The 14,727-nt window shown below is 40.4% G+C and overlaps 1 protein-coding gene across 5 annotated transcripts in view; it reads right to left on the bottom strand.

The window, feature by feature from the left end:
- Positions 1-1,505: 1,505 nt before the first annotated feature.
- Positions 1,506-14,727, bottom strand: part of CHRDL1 (chordin like 1) — a 58,469-nt gene continuing 45,247 nt past the window's right edge. For 4 of the 5 annotated variants that reach the window (XM_090060255.1, XM_090060258.1, XM_090060257.1 and 1 more), the window contains 6 exons: positions 13,679-13,746; positions 11,452-11,626; positions 7,746-7,940; positions 6,725-6,892; positions 5,353-5,442; positions 1,506-4,490 (listed from right to left, as the gene is read on the bottom strand). In XM_090060255.1, coding sequence (XP_089916381.1) covers positions 4,360-4,490; positions 5,353-5,442; positions 6,725-6,892; positions 7,746-7,940; positions 11,452-11,626; positions 13,679-13,746 — 827 coding nt within the window. In that variant the 3' untranslated portion in view covers positions 1,506-4,359. The remainder of the gene's footprint in view (positions 4,491-5,352; positions 5,443-6,724; positions 6,893-7,745; positions 7,941-11,451; positions 11,627-13,678; positions 13,747-14,727) is intronic. The other variant, XM_090060254.1, reaches the window with a different exon arrangement.

The following is a 14,727-nucleotide window of genomic DNA, read 5'->3' on the forward strand; positions in this document are numbered from 1 at the left end:
ATTACTAACATGTATGTGTAAGAGGGTGCTCCGTCCCCTTAAGAGAAGCCAGCCCTGCAGAGTAGCTGCAGCTGTCAGGAGGCTGCTGATCAAGGAGTAGCTCACTGGGAGCTTAAAAATCCCAGAGAGAAAATCAGTAGGGAAGCCAACTATGAGGGAACAGTTGTGAGTCTGGGGCAGGTGGTGGGCTGAACTGCTGGCTACATGGAGGGACCAGACTGCTGTGTAAATGCCAGAGCCACAGGGGAACACCCCATCTTGCCCAGTATCAGGGACAGGACAAAAAGGTTTGGTTTGCTTGTTTTGATGATTTAAAGACTCTGCTTTATCAGTATGGACTGGCTGGGGAGCACCGCATGGAGCCAGAGCCTACCTGGAGAAGCCCACAGACAATGCAACCTGCTTACAATATGTAAAAGATGAACTTTCTATAATAATGGTGATGAGAGAACTCTGTTAGTGTTAGGCATTTGGCCCCATCTCTAGGGCTGCCTCTCTTGGGTGAGCTACGTGAGAATGGGTAGCCCAACACTGGGGCATTTAGGGCACCGACAGATATGTAGCTCCCCACTAACTCATGTTGTTTCACAGAAAGCACCATGAGTTAGTGACCCCCCTGACCTAACAGACATTTGCTGTTGGGTGGGGGCTGGGGAATTGAGCTTCACTTCGGAGCTGATCCAGCAAAGCGAGACTGCCTATCTGCAGCCTCTCCTCCCAGGTCCTCCCCCTCCCAGCTCTGGTGCTGTCTGCAGGATGGGAGGGAGAAGAGGGAGAGGCTGGGGTTTTTCCAGCCTGCACTAGAGGGGGGTCAGGTGGATTGGAGCCCCCCCTTGGGGGAGCTTTGGAGCGCCTTCATCTGAGCATTAATTTGAGGATTTGTCATGCGATTGGGGCACTCACCAGGGCATGGCTGGAGAACACTTTTGGGGGGCCAATCACACAACAAAACGTCACTTCTGTCAGCCCCCTTAAAGTGATGTAGAGATAAATGAAATACAGGCATCTTCTCTCTGCTAAGCTCTAAGCTCTTACATGAATAGTTGGTGCTGTGGCTGGGCACAGAGCTTTGTCTCTACATACTCAGTTCCCCGTCTACCTCAAGGTATACAGCTTGTCATATTTATTTCTGTTATAAATGGTTTTGGTACCTCATTTATACCAACAAAATATTCAAAATCTGTACTCTTCTGCAGGGGGTTTTGCCTGCTAGTGCTGATGAATTGAGGTCATAAAGTGCACTGAAGTCAACTGAGCTGAGGTATACTGGTGTACCTCATATCCTTAAGTCCTCCAAATCAGGGTCTAAAAGACCTTCACTTAATTTCCTTGGCTAATCCCAGAGTTCAGTCACACAGTTAGTCCAGTGTTTTCACTGGACCACTCCCTCAAGCTAGGTTTGCCAACTTGGCTGGTTCCTGTTGAAGCCAGTGACGGGCTTAAAGGAGTAAATGATACATACTTGCAAACAGGTGGATTGAAGCCACACATTTTAGGCCTGCCACTTCATTGACAGAAGTTCTTTTTATTAACAACTTTAGAGTTTATTAATTTATAAAATCAGATCAAAATGATAGAGCAAGTACAGAAATAAGTACCATATTGGGCTTATGTCCTGTGAAGAGGATGAAAACCATGACACTGTGGACTTTATTGTCTTATGTGAGAGGAAACTGTAAAAATGTAAAAACTTCATTTACTAAATGGTCCTTGTTTTTTTTCCTTAAAAAGTGTTTATCATACAAATAAATACACAATCTGAACCCCATCTGTTCTGTCACAAATACAAAAGGCAGTTTGTCTCCTTCTGCGCAAATAATACAAACGGTGTACACTTACTTTCCACATAACAGTCTTTGCTCATTAGCTACTGCTACAAACGCACTGTACCAAGAGGTGAGCCGAACATAGCCCAGCTTTTGTCTGTGGCTCTTTAGGATGTCTTTTGCTATATCTTCATCCAAGGAATGTTCATGTTAATACATGCACTATTAGAGCATTTATAATAAACTTTTACATTTTTACAGCACATTTCAACCCAACAGACCCTAAAGTGCTTTACAAACTGCTTTTCCCACAACTACATTGTGACCGTCTCTGAAGTGGAACATACAGCTGTTTAATATGACACAGCAACATTACACAAACAATTTAGGACTAGGAGTGATCGCCCCACCCATTTTAAACACAAAAGAGAATTTAAGGAAGGAGAATATAATTACCCAATTTGGCCAGCACAAGGAACGATCTCTTTTATGAGAAATGCCATAGGATCGTTTTTGGCCGGATATAGTCAGGGCTTTGCATATGCTTAGTAGTGTCAGTGCCTTGTCCTGATCCTATAAGATTTTACTGACATCAAAGAGAGTGTTTTGTCCTTGCAAATCAAAGCGGGATGTCAGAGATGCTCCCTTCTGGCACACTGTTTTGTGATAGGGATGAAAGTGCTCTTAAAAATCTGCTCTCTCCCCTGGCATGGGGCCAGGAGTGCTATGAAGAACATGTATATAAAACACTGGGTATATATCCTTCCCCAAATCCTTATGTCTTCACTTAGTCCCCCTGTTTCTCCTCTTCACTTTGCCATCTGCACCCCTCACTTGCCTATTTGCTCTTTGTTGCTAATGCGTTCGCTGCACTCCTGGCTACTGCAAGAAGCACTGGTACGACTGGAAGAGCATAAAAGCTGACTGCCTCTTAGGACTATAGCAGCTGCCACAGGGAGGTGCAAGGAGTTCACAACTAGGACCAGAGCTCCTTCAAAAACTGTAATAGTACTTCTGGAGCCAGAACTGGGTCAGTGGCTTTCAGCACTGAATATCATGCATCTTAATACATTTTATTAACATGCACATAATCAAAGGGAGACCTAGAGTGCCATCACTGGAAAATCATGGTGGAGCAGATGGCATGGCAGGATTTTTTAAGGTACAATGAGCACCACAAAACTGTGGCAGCTACTATGAACTTCAGTCCCAGGAGAGCCAGAAGCTTGATCTGAAGCCACTTCCTTAAGGTTTTGTTTTAATGTGTGTCTGAACAGCAATGTTCCCGTCTAATTCTGGAATAAGAAGTGGAAGATAATGCAGCCACAGTCAATTGGTCCTTGGAAGTGACTTCAAGATGGAAGCCACAAATTGGTGTAATGGGATTTCATATGGCTCCTCAGAGGCCACATTTTCAAAGCCATGGCTTTATATTTCAATACAGAACTTTTCTTTGAAACCAGATATCACCTTTATCAAGGACATTATGCAGATACTGTAATTAACTTTCACCTGTGAACTACAGATCAACTGAATAGCCTGGATTTCTTTTTGTATGAAAATAATGGTCATGATGGAGGTGCCGTAACATAATGGCTTGATAAAAGTGCTCATTATTTTGCCATTGGAGAGATTTGCCCTTGACGTTATGCTTGCTGAGATTGGAACGGCCACTGTTAGAACAATGCAGAACACTGTTATTGTGGCAATTATTGTTAATAAATTATGTGATATCCAAGACATCTAATAAGTCATTAATCACTGTGACTTTAACCCTCTAGGGATTTTCAATAATGATCCAAGTGCTTTGTGTTCTCCTGCCATGTTAGTTTGTAAAAGCAGTTTATCATCTGAGGCTATGTGTTAACAGGGCCTGTGAGAATGCAACTTTGAGGCTGCAACAGAGAGCTGATATTTCACTTTTCACTTGGAGAAATGGGCGGCGGAAACCAAGTGAAAACCACTTAAAAGTGAACATTTTCTTAAATTTCTACAAAAATATAGTAATTTCCACTAACACCTGCTGCTCCACTTAGGTACTCAGTTCCTTCAACTGTGAGACATCATCCAAATGGCAGTAGACTGGTTAGAAGCTCGTTAGTTTAAATCTGTTTTTATGTCTCAAAAACAAGTATTGTATCACTTCTATTTCCCCCCTGCTAGAAAAATATGAGTCATTTCAACACCAGAAGTAGTATAAACTCAGCACAGGAAATAATGCTCTCCATAACTCCCCCACATTTATTATATGTCCTTCATTTCATTAGCTTGAACAACTTGCCAAATAAAAAAAGTTCTGTTTTCTTTTTTAACTTGTAAAGAAATGCAACTCTAAGAAACTAAAGTCTCCCTTTCCCCTTCCCCTGCCAATAATACAGAGCCTTCTAGTCTTTTTTGAGGAGATATTTAAATGGTTGACACAGACCACTACACATAAAGCAGCAAATTTGCTGTGCATGATGTGAATAATTACTGCATTATAGTTTGGGTTTTTAGGGCAACTGTTGACTTAAGCAAAATAAGCCTGCAGTCCAGCTGCAGATCCAAGTTTTCATAAGTTTTCTTGTGTTTCCCTCTCCAGTGCTTGTCTTCCTTAACAGTGACCCTTTTCAGACTTTTCAAGGTACAAAACCTTTACCAAATCCTCCAGCTCAGTCCTGCACACTCTGATTTCACACATTTGGCTGATCTGAGCTTCTCCCTCGCTAAATATTTTCCACTGGCCTGAAAACAAAAACACAAAGCAGAGAGATACAGACTTAGAAAGGGCATGGGCAACTTTGAGTCATTTACAAACACTATCCAAACAAATTCAAAATGTTTGAAGGGAGAGTTTCTAACCCTCCCATGGAAAATATTTGAAATATCTTACAATCATTTAGTATATCCCTGAAAGAGAATTACATTAGAAAAATCATTAAGGCCCAGATTCTGATCTCCCTACTCTGCTCCTTGCTGTATAGGTAGTCCTACTTGAATTCAGCCACTTATGAAATAGAGTGTTGTGCCATATGCCAGAAGGGTATTAGAAACTGAACCTAAGCAAAGCAAAGTAGAAGAGACAAGTTTAACAAGGTTAAGGTCTCACACAACTTTCACTCTGCCTACCTTTGTATTTGCAAATCATGTTTGTTGGGTACTAGCATGTGTATATTTTCTTTTATACAACTAGAAGTCTGCTTGTCAGTGATGCCGCTCCAGGTTTCAAATCGTGAGATGAAGAGCATAATGGACTTTCTCAGAATGACAAGATGCTAACAGAAAACTGACAAAATCACTCTAATTTTTTCACATTGCTGCATTCTGATTATTTAAATTTATATTCACAAATTATTGATTCCAGAGGTTGGAAGAAAAGTAGCAAATTTATTTGAGTTTGTGGAGTAAAGTTAGTAGTGTTAGAGCGATGCTATAGCCATGATGGTGATCCAGGAATTAAGTGAAAGGCAAGGATTTTTGAGGGGTGATATTTTTTTGCTGGACCAGTTGGGATAAAGTTAGACAAGCTTTTGAATAAAGTGGAACACTTTTCAAGGTTAGTATTATATTGAAAACTGAAATCTGAAGTCACAAAAATGTTACTCACTTGGAGTTGTCCTGGTTATTTGCTTGAAGTAAGGAAGATCTTCAAATTCTCTCTTGGATATTTTCTCAATGTAAAAGTGACGCAGAATCCCTGTGCACAGCAAATGATAAGAGCATGGAACTGAAGACACATATACTGCTCTGGCCAATCTTGTTGTTCTGATTGTATCTAGAACTACCAGCACGTTGAACCACATTTTAGAATAACCCTTACCAATAATTTGGATTTTCAGCATATTTTAATTGTTTTCATTTGCTGCTTCAGTTTTATGGTTTTAAAGTGGTGGAGAATGTTACAGAGATAGGAGACTTAGTTTCCTCACTGGCCCATACGACTCAAGCCATCTCCATTACAGATGAAGACAGGATCAGAGCACAAGCCAAAGACTGGTGTCTTGAGAAAAAGCAGAGTGACATTTTGACTTTGATCATTATTTTATCTAACTGCAGCCAGCCAACAAAAGATGTACCAGAAGGGTTTGTGTCCAACTGGGTGCATATGCCAGCGACACTCAGTATCATCCATCTTGTGCACACCTTTCTGATGGTTGACTGCATAGATTTAAGTATAGCTTTGCCTTTAAAATGAACTATACCTTTTCTCTTTTTTTAAGAGGTAGAGAATAAAACCATTTTGAATTTAAAAGGGGGTCTCAGAGCTACCTGTAAAGTCTGAGTAAACGAGCCTATCAAAGCTCATCCCAAATTTTCAATATTTGGATACTTCAGTATTTTTGGCACCTATCTCTAGTTTAATTAAACTGAACTAAATTGAACACTGCCCTCACCTGGGCAAAATTAGAGCTATTCAAAAAGGTATAGACTCTGCACTGCAGTACTAGTAAGAAATAACTAAGAGAGTTTGACAGAAGTGGGGCAGATTTATGCTTCTGTAATAGGAAAATAAAAGCTCTAGCCCTGTTGCCACAGTAAAGGACCAAGCAGCCTAGAGCTGTGTTTCTCAACCCAGGGGTCACAACCCCAGGTGAATTACAAGAATATATGAAAGGGTTGCAAACAGACTTTAAAAATGGATTCTCCTTTAAAGAAAAACGTGGGAAACTGTGGCTTTTTCCTTGCTGGCTAGCAGAGCTCCAGCCTGCAAGGGGCTGCTTGGGGCCCCCCACTGCCCCACACACCTTCCCTCTGCCCTACACACTGGGGGGCTGAGGCCTGGGGGTGGGGGCACTGCGTTGGGGCTGGCCATTGAAGTTTACAAATGAGTCCTGGTACAAAAAAGGTTGAGAACAAGTGACCTAGAATAAAGAATAAGGCTTGCTGTAAAGTCCTAAGCAGCCAATATTTGTAAACCTTTACTGGGGCTTTAAATAATGAAGAAAGCACTAGTTAAAGAAATAATTTCCTCTGCGCACCTTTCCGAATTGTCCAAACATGTATTTCTACTTGAGGTGGATTTTCCATCTCCGCTGCAATTTTTCTGATGGTTTCTCCTTCCTCCATGAAGACAGATTCATAGACAGGAAGTGTCTCTTCGCCACAAAAATCATCTCTGCTGTCAAAGCTCTGACTGGGCATTTCTTCTGTAGAAGAGACAAATGAAGCTTTAACAATGCCTTTCAGAACTTACTAGGCTCACACTGCCAAGCAAGTGTTTTAAGTTCCCCTGGCTGCTGCAGGGGAGCATCTCAAATCAAATGCAAAAACCAACTGGGCACCCAACAACCATTGGTATGACTGGTATATTTTAAACATTTCTTCTTATATTCAACACAATCAATCATTTGACAAAACATTACACTTGACTAACAGCTTTTTACTAGCTCTGTTCACCCATTTACACTAATGTCCTGTAAAAAATGAATCACCTGATTAGCATTGTGGAAAAAATCTATAAGGCCATTTTCTGTTAGCATTTATTTTAAGAATCTAGTTTACAGTATTGACACAAGTACATTTTTATCCAAGACTTCTGAATTTTAATGGTATATGATTTAAAAGCAGAACATATATTATCTTAGTGTAAATATCCCAGTGCTAGAAAATAAATTGAATATATTGGGAAGGTTATAAATGGGCTGAGCTGGGAGAGTGAGAATTTTCTTGAATCATTTCCAGGAAGAAAGTGAATCTCAGGGTGTGGGACAGATTTTGTTCTGAACGGGTGTCAAAAAGTCATGTTAATGTTAGAGAGAAAAGGAATGGAGGGGTCAGAATATGCAGGACTAATTCTGTAATTCTTCTGTCTACAAGAAGTGGGGAGGGCTCAGAAGAGTGAATGCTCCATCTCTTCTGTTTTGCACAGATTGCCCTCAAGACAAAACAGAGCAACAGAGACAAAAGCTGTTCTTTTTGTATTGTGCTGACCAAAGACCTAGGTCAAACCCTTTAGCATCCAAAGCAAAAAGGCAGTCTACAATCAACTCTTTGTTTTACCTGGACAGACTTTACAGCATTTTCCTTCTATTTTCTGAGGGTATTTGCAGGGGTATTGTTCTGGACAGTGAATTTTCTTACATTCTTGTTTGGTGATGTTGCAGGTACACAACACACACTCAACGATTCCAAACGCCCGGAGATGAGGATGCCAAGATTCACCGTGTGAGTATGTTTTCCCATTTGAAACACAGACTACAATAGAACAGGAGAGGAAGGTAATGACATCTTTTAAAGTTACTTTGTATGGTAAAGAGTTCCTAAGGTTCCAGTAAGGCCATTATTGAATTATAACCTCTGGTTTAGTGCATGAGGCAACAATGTCATTTAAGTGCAGTCTCTAATCCTCCTAAATTACATACCCCTACTTAAGGTATATTTTCTACTACTGTTTTCCAGCCCAATCCCTCCCCTCTTGATATTAATGGGAGTTTTAATTTGAAAGCCCTATCTCTGATTTCGTTAGGATATTGTGGGTGTGCATGGGTGCAAAGACTGGCTCTCCTCTAGCTCATGCATGTTTGCTGTGAGCCCTCTGTCCCTACCAGCTGGTTTATGATCCTCATTCAGCACTGTGTACCCACACATTTCTTCAAACTGAACTTGCTTCTGCTCCAGACCCAAGCCAGGAGGAGACCAGTGCTGGTCCACAATTAATTTATTCTCACAACACCCCTGGGAAGCAGGGTATTACAGCAGGCCAATGAACAGTGGAAAAATCCATATCTGGTGAAAGCAGACTCAGTTCTCACTGAAATGGAGTTATGTCAGTTTACACAGAGCCTGGATTTGCCTTATAAACATTGCTTCTTTTTAAAGTTTCATATATATAACGCAGAATGCAAACTAAACCAAAAAGGTGAAAGAAAGGACAGTCTGATTTGAAAAAGCAGTTAAAATGAAGCTTGGATGTGTTGTAAATATTTCTAATTCTTCTAATATGTCATCATTTTTATTAATGCTTTTATTTGTTAAATATGTTCCTCTTTTGCCTGTAACTTTCAAAAGCAATTTAATTTTTATCTGTAATCTGAAATTTACATCTAACTGGTAACAGATGTGACCAACTGGCTTATGCTTTACTAAGTTACCAAGATTTATGGTGGGTGTTCTTTGTAATGGATTGTCTTTCATGGAGGTTATACTATCATTTGGTTTAATAATTTATTACTTTTTTACTATTTCTTCAGAGCTGTTTTTGTTATAGAGGTGGAAATAGTTTGTTTCAGACAAATGAAGTGTTCTCTTTACACTAAGACCATAATGAGGAAAAAAAGAAACAGTAAAAATTAGATAAAATTGGTTAAACACTCAAATATTTGGTTGTAAAGATACTTCTCTCATGCTTTAACAATGTATTATTACTATACATTTGATATGGTTTTTTTCAACCAGATTTCTCCAAATGCCATGCAAACATAATTGTCTCCTATTTTCTCCGTATTTGTAGACAGGAATAATTATCACGGTGTTAAGTATCTTTGGTTGTGTCTATATGAGATGCTAACTGCGCAGTAGCTTTATTTTACTGTGCAGTAAGCGTGCAGGGCAAAACCACACTACACTGCTGCGCAGTAGTATTAAGCTACTGCACAGTTAGCATCACTAAAAAGCTTTGTGCAGGTGCTACCGCACAGTTGCGCCAGTTATGAGCATTGATTTAGTACCTGGTTATACAAGTACAGTACTAAATTTAATGTGCAGTAACTACAGTGCATTAATGAACCTGAAGATGTGCCCAGTTATCCCTGTTTTGCAGATGGGTAAGGTGAGGCAAGGAAAGGTTAAATACCTAGTCCTAGATAACAAAAGATACCTATAACCAAAAACAGAAATGTTACCCAGAAGTTCCAGTTCCCAAATCTCTACTGTATCCACTCTGTATATATGGAAATGTCATTCTCTGTGTCCCTGTATTGGTACAAGATTTGCATTTCAGTATAACTATTGTTTGTTCATTTTTACCTTTATAAAACATCTCAGGGTTTATGTGCTTTAATTAATAAAACACACATGCTAATTGCACTGAACAAAAGAAAAGACTTGGTCAGCACTGATTTCCATCACAGAGCAATCTCACTCTCTGAGCAATGACCTCCTAAAGTTGTCACTGGTACTATACTATGTACAGAAGTATGCCATTCATTTGTAGGCTTTTTATTTGCTGAAACAAATCAGTTAGAAAGTGCTTTGATGATGTCTTCATGTGTGCACTGGATGTCAGAGATATTGCACAGAGTGGAGATTCCTGCTCCTAGATTCAGCATAAAACACTGGCATGATCTGAATGTTTTTTCATGGTTGTTCAGGTGGATAATAGAGATCCTATGGCCAACATTCCTTCTGTTAGTTAATACCTTAAAAGATTAGTTGGCCCTAATACAAAGGCTTTTAACTCTTTGTGGGTCATTTCTGAGTGCACATGGACTGACTTTTGTGTATAGCTGCTCTTCTACAGCTAATTCTTTTACTGCTATGTGGGCCTGCTCCTGCAAGGCTTTTTTCACATAAGTAATCCCTGCTCACATAACTAGCCCCACTGAAATTAATAGGAACTGAATGCACTCAGCACCTTTCAGCATCCTGCCATTTGTCAGCACATAAAACCTGCTGCTCCTTTTAAGTTGGGGATTCGGTTATATTCCCTGCTTTTTTCTTTTCTTCCTCTAATCCTTGGGGAACGTGGCTTAGTCATGCATGTATAAAGGTTTCCATTTGAGCTTGAGGTCCTAATGTTCCCATAATGCAATATGTCCTATATCTCATAGATTTTAAGGTACATTATGTTTTTGAAATGCCTTGCCTGGTTCTCAGTGCTTTGTTTTGGGTGTGACATCTTTGATATAATATTAAATTATAATTTTGATATACTCTGATATTTGCTATTGACAGTGAATTTTTGTGTACTAGGGTGCATGCTACATGCCCACTGCAAACCATCCAGTACTGTTTATTTACTAGGTTTGGGCATGTACAAAGTAGGGGCTTGTGTTTTGGTGTCAGTCCACGGCTCTGCAAGGAGGCAATATGGACACGGTCTGTGTGGCATTGTTACCCTTGAGTATTAGATAACACTTTAGTTTGAAACAAATGGAAAGTCCCGTTCAGCACATAGGTACAATAGTCTTCTACTATGAGGATGGCTCGGTATATCTTGGCACTAGTGAACATGCTGATACTGTAGTAGGACTCCACAGTCTGAGGTTTCTGAGGTAGCTTAAACACATTCACTTATAGTTATAAAGCCTAGCAAATAGGAGAGCCTATAAAGAAAATAACTGAAACCAGACTCCCCCCATTCTTTGAGAGGCTAGTTCAATCACTGTGTGAGCACAGCAGCAGCAGCAGTGGTGACAGCTGCTCCCCTTCTTCATCAAATTAGAGTGCTGTCACATGAAATCATGTGACAGCCTCCCAAAGTGATTTAGAAACAGCATGGAAGAGCAAGTCTCAGGCATGGTCAAATGCAGCAGCCATCATGTTTTCCACCACAACCTACCCTCAGCCAAGATGCATGTCCCTGATGTCAGACCTTTGATAATTAATTAATAAGTAACAGGAATAATAAGTAAAAAGTAATAATTCTTTTTCTTTCTGAATTACAAAATTTAGTCATTTGCAATGGCTCACCCAATTTTTGTTAATACAGTTTTGCAGTTAAAACCTGATCCAGATTGGTGCTACTGGCAAGATGACTTCTCTTTACCTCGTCCATGCTTATGCTTGTTGTTGATGACAATCTGTACTATAGTTCCTGATGCTTGCTGGGGGTCAGGAAGGACTCCACGGTTACTCCTGCCACCAGAAAATCGTGGCACGTTGGCTGCCTGCCGAGCAGAACTGGGCAATGTGTCATAGTGGGAGCGATGGTATGAGTGCCTCTGCATGAAAAGAGAATGAGTACAGGAATGAAAATGTCTCATCACAGTGACCCAATCCAAGAGCTGAAATTTGTGTGAAGGGGCTGCATTAAGGTCTCTTGTACAATCAGTTTTGCCACTGACCTTAGGCAAGCATTAGTTATCAATATTCACCTCTCCCAGAAAAGTGACCTAATAATGCTGCTACAGGGATATTCATGGGTGGGTTTCCCTCAGTCTCTCCTGTTGAAGCAATTACCTTCATAAAAAATACTTATCTGTTCTTTGAGTCAGATAGTGACTAACTCCATAACCCTAGCATGAAGGCACTACCTGGGAGGTGGGACATCCAGTCTCCACTTCACTGAATATTTAAAAATTTTATACAAAAACTCCAGCAAGAGAGATTGAGCAAAATCCACCCCACGTGCCCCTTCCCTGGGAAGTGAGAAATACAGGTTCAACTCCTATTAGGCAAAAAAAGGAACTGAATCCAAATGTCCTTTGTTCTAGGTGAGTACCCTAAGCCCTGGGCCATAGGGTGAAGGGTGAGGGCACAATCAGTCTCCTGGCTTTTGCTTTTATTACAAGTGCCTGGAAACAAAATGTTCCATTTGGGGGCAAGCAGAATTTTGCAGTTTTCTTGTTCTGGCAGAAAAAACAAAAACAAACCCAAAACTACTTTGTCTTAGTCCAGGTTAATCTGAACCAAAATTGTTATTAGATTTTTTTTTTTGGTTCAGCAGATGAAATGAAAAGTAGTTATTTCCCTGAATGGGAATCCTTCCCTTAACACTGGCTCAAGCTCCAAGTGGACACACTTCCTTAAAAAAAAAAGAAGAGGAACAAGGAAAATCTCCATAACAAGATCTGTAGTGTGATCAGCCTGTTTTAACTAAGTCAAGGATAATATGGGGTGGGACCACAGGCGTAATAGTGGCACAGACCTTGATTTGCCTTTCTCTGTATAGAATCTGTATAGAAAATTAGAGTTGGAAGGAGGTCATCTAATCCAACCCCCAAATCCTATATGGTCATCTCAAAGCTTTGCAAAGTGGGCATAAAATGTAAGCATTGTCATACATGTGGCATACCCGATTCAAGGAGATGCAAGGCCATTGAGAATTAGATCCAATGAATGGAAATTTCCTGATACTGTTAAGAGTTGTTTTATTATTGTAGTTACTGAATGCCAGTAGATACAATAATAGAACCAGTGCAATAGTATAATAGCTTACAGAATACCACTTGTATATCACTGTGTATTTACTCGATATCAATGGTGCTATATTTCACAATGTTTCTGTTGCCCTACACTGAGGGTTTCTAACTTTTGCTGACTCACTGGCCACAGAAACGGATATGGAGTTTTTGTTTGGGAACAAGATACTCTACGAGGCAAAGAAAACAAGCAGTGTTCCTCTGCCTTCTACTGAGAGCTATTTTTTTAAACAAAGGGCACTGTATTGTTTCTGACCCCAATCACTGTAGCAGATGTTACAGTCTCCAGTCATGTGCTGACATCTCAACAGTCCAGGAACCACAAGTGGTTTTAGGAGGGAGAGTGAAGCACAAGACACAGTGAAAGAGATGGGAGGCAGACAAGAGGGATGTGGTAAGACCAGGCCGTGGAAGAGGCTGTCGAGAGAGGCCTATTCCATCTTCATCCATCTATTTTGCTCACTCTCTAAAGTGCCTTTGACTCCCCGGCAGTACATTTAGGCTGGTGGCAGCGGTAAGTGAAGCACGCTGCATTGTTGCTAACACATCTCACAGGCAGAAGGATACCACACTTACGGGTCAGTGGGAAGAGGGGCTCTAATCCACCACAAGAGGATTTTTGTTCATTATTTCGTCAACCTTAACATAGATTTTTCATCTCAGTTGAAAAAGCTAAGGGCTGACAGCACAGTTCAGTGGGAAAAGGCATTATTTGCTAGTGTCAGCATTTCTGCTAAATTCACTCACACCAAGGCAGCTCGGTGATGAGTTTAGGAATAACCATCCCTTTAGATCTGGGGATGTGCACAGCTCATCAGGAACATGTGACTTTTGGTGACAGGCCAGACTTACAGCTTCTCTGTTGGCTGGTTGGCGGAAGATATCCCCATCAGAATGCTCCCAAGAGAGCTCACCGTCTGCTAGATGCAAAATAAAACAGGTTCCGTTATGGGAGAAATTGTGCTATGAGATGGTTCTTCCTCAAAGACCTTAGAGACAGGTAACACGCGAAGCATTAGAATCAATATTTAATACTAAATTATATTTAGCACTAAAGGAACAAAGTATATTTGTGTTGCATTTTCCTTATAGGTTTTTTGTTAATTTATTTCCCAGGCGTTATTTTGAACCAGGGAAGTTCTTTACCTGTTTATAAAGCCTCCCCTGTGCCACAAATAACTTATTTAGAAAGATCAGTAGCAACAATCAAGGCATAACTCTCTGGATACAACAGTGTCTCTCTGAAGGCCTCATGTGCAGTAACTTACACTAAACTGAATACCAAATAGACTCTGTAGGACTGGATCTTGCACAGGCCGGTAGTTTCTCATGCTTGCATGTTCATGACGTTACAGAGTCATAGCCAGAAGGCATTTTAGAAAGCCTTCTAGTCCAACTCCTGCTCAAGGCAGGATCATCCCTGTCTAAACCATCCCAGACAAATGTTTGTTGGACAAACGGTAAAGATTCCACAACTGCTGTAGTGCTTAATCACCTTCATAGTTAGAAAGTTGTTTCTCATATCTAGCCTAAATGTCCCTTGATGTAACTGGACCCATTACTACTTGTCCTGTCCCTGAAGACAGAGCAATCCATTGCTCATCAACCTCTTTAAAATAGGGTTTTTGTATTTGAAGGCTGCTATTAAATCCCCTTCAGTCTTCTCTTTTCCAGCCAAAATGATCCCATTTCTTCCAGCCTTTTGAATGCTTCCAACATTCCCTCTTATGACACATTTTCTAAACCACTAACAGCACTGTTGTTGAACTAGACAAGCAGCCTGCAGGATTATATGGCTCATATCACTCAGGGTGCTTAAAACCAGGAAGAAAGCACTATAAAGACAGTCTGACTTGTGTTTTAGAAGAATATGGAATCAGGGAGAGATTAACTGAAACACT

This window comes from Crocodylus siamensis, chromosome 8, assembly GCF_052110815.1.
Source record: "Crocodylus siamensis isolate JL-2025a chromosome 8, ASM5211081v1, whole genome shotgun sequence".
NCBI classification, from domain to species: domain Eukaryota; kingdom Metazoa; phylum Chordata; order Crocodylia; family Crocodylidae; genus Crocodylus; species Crocodylus siamensis.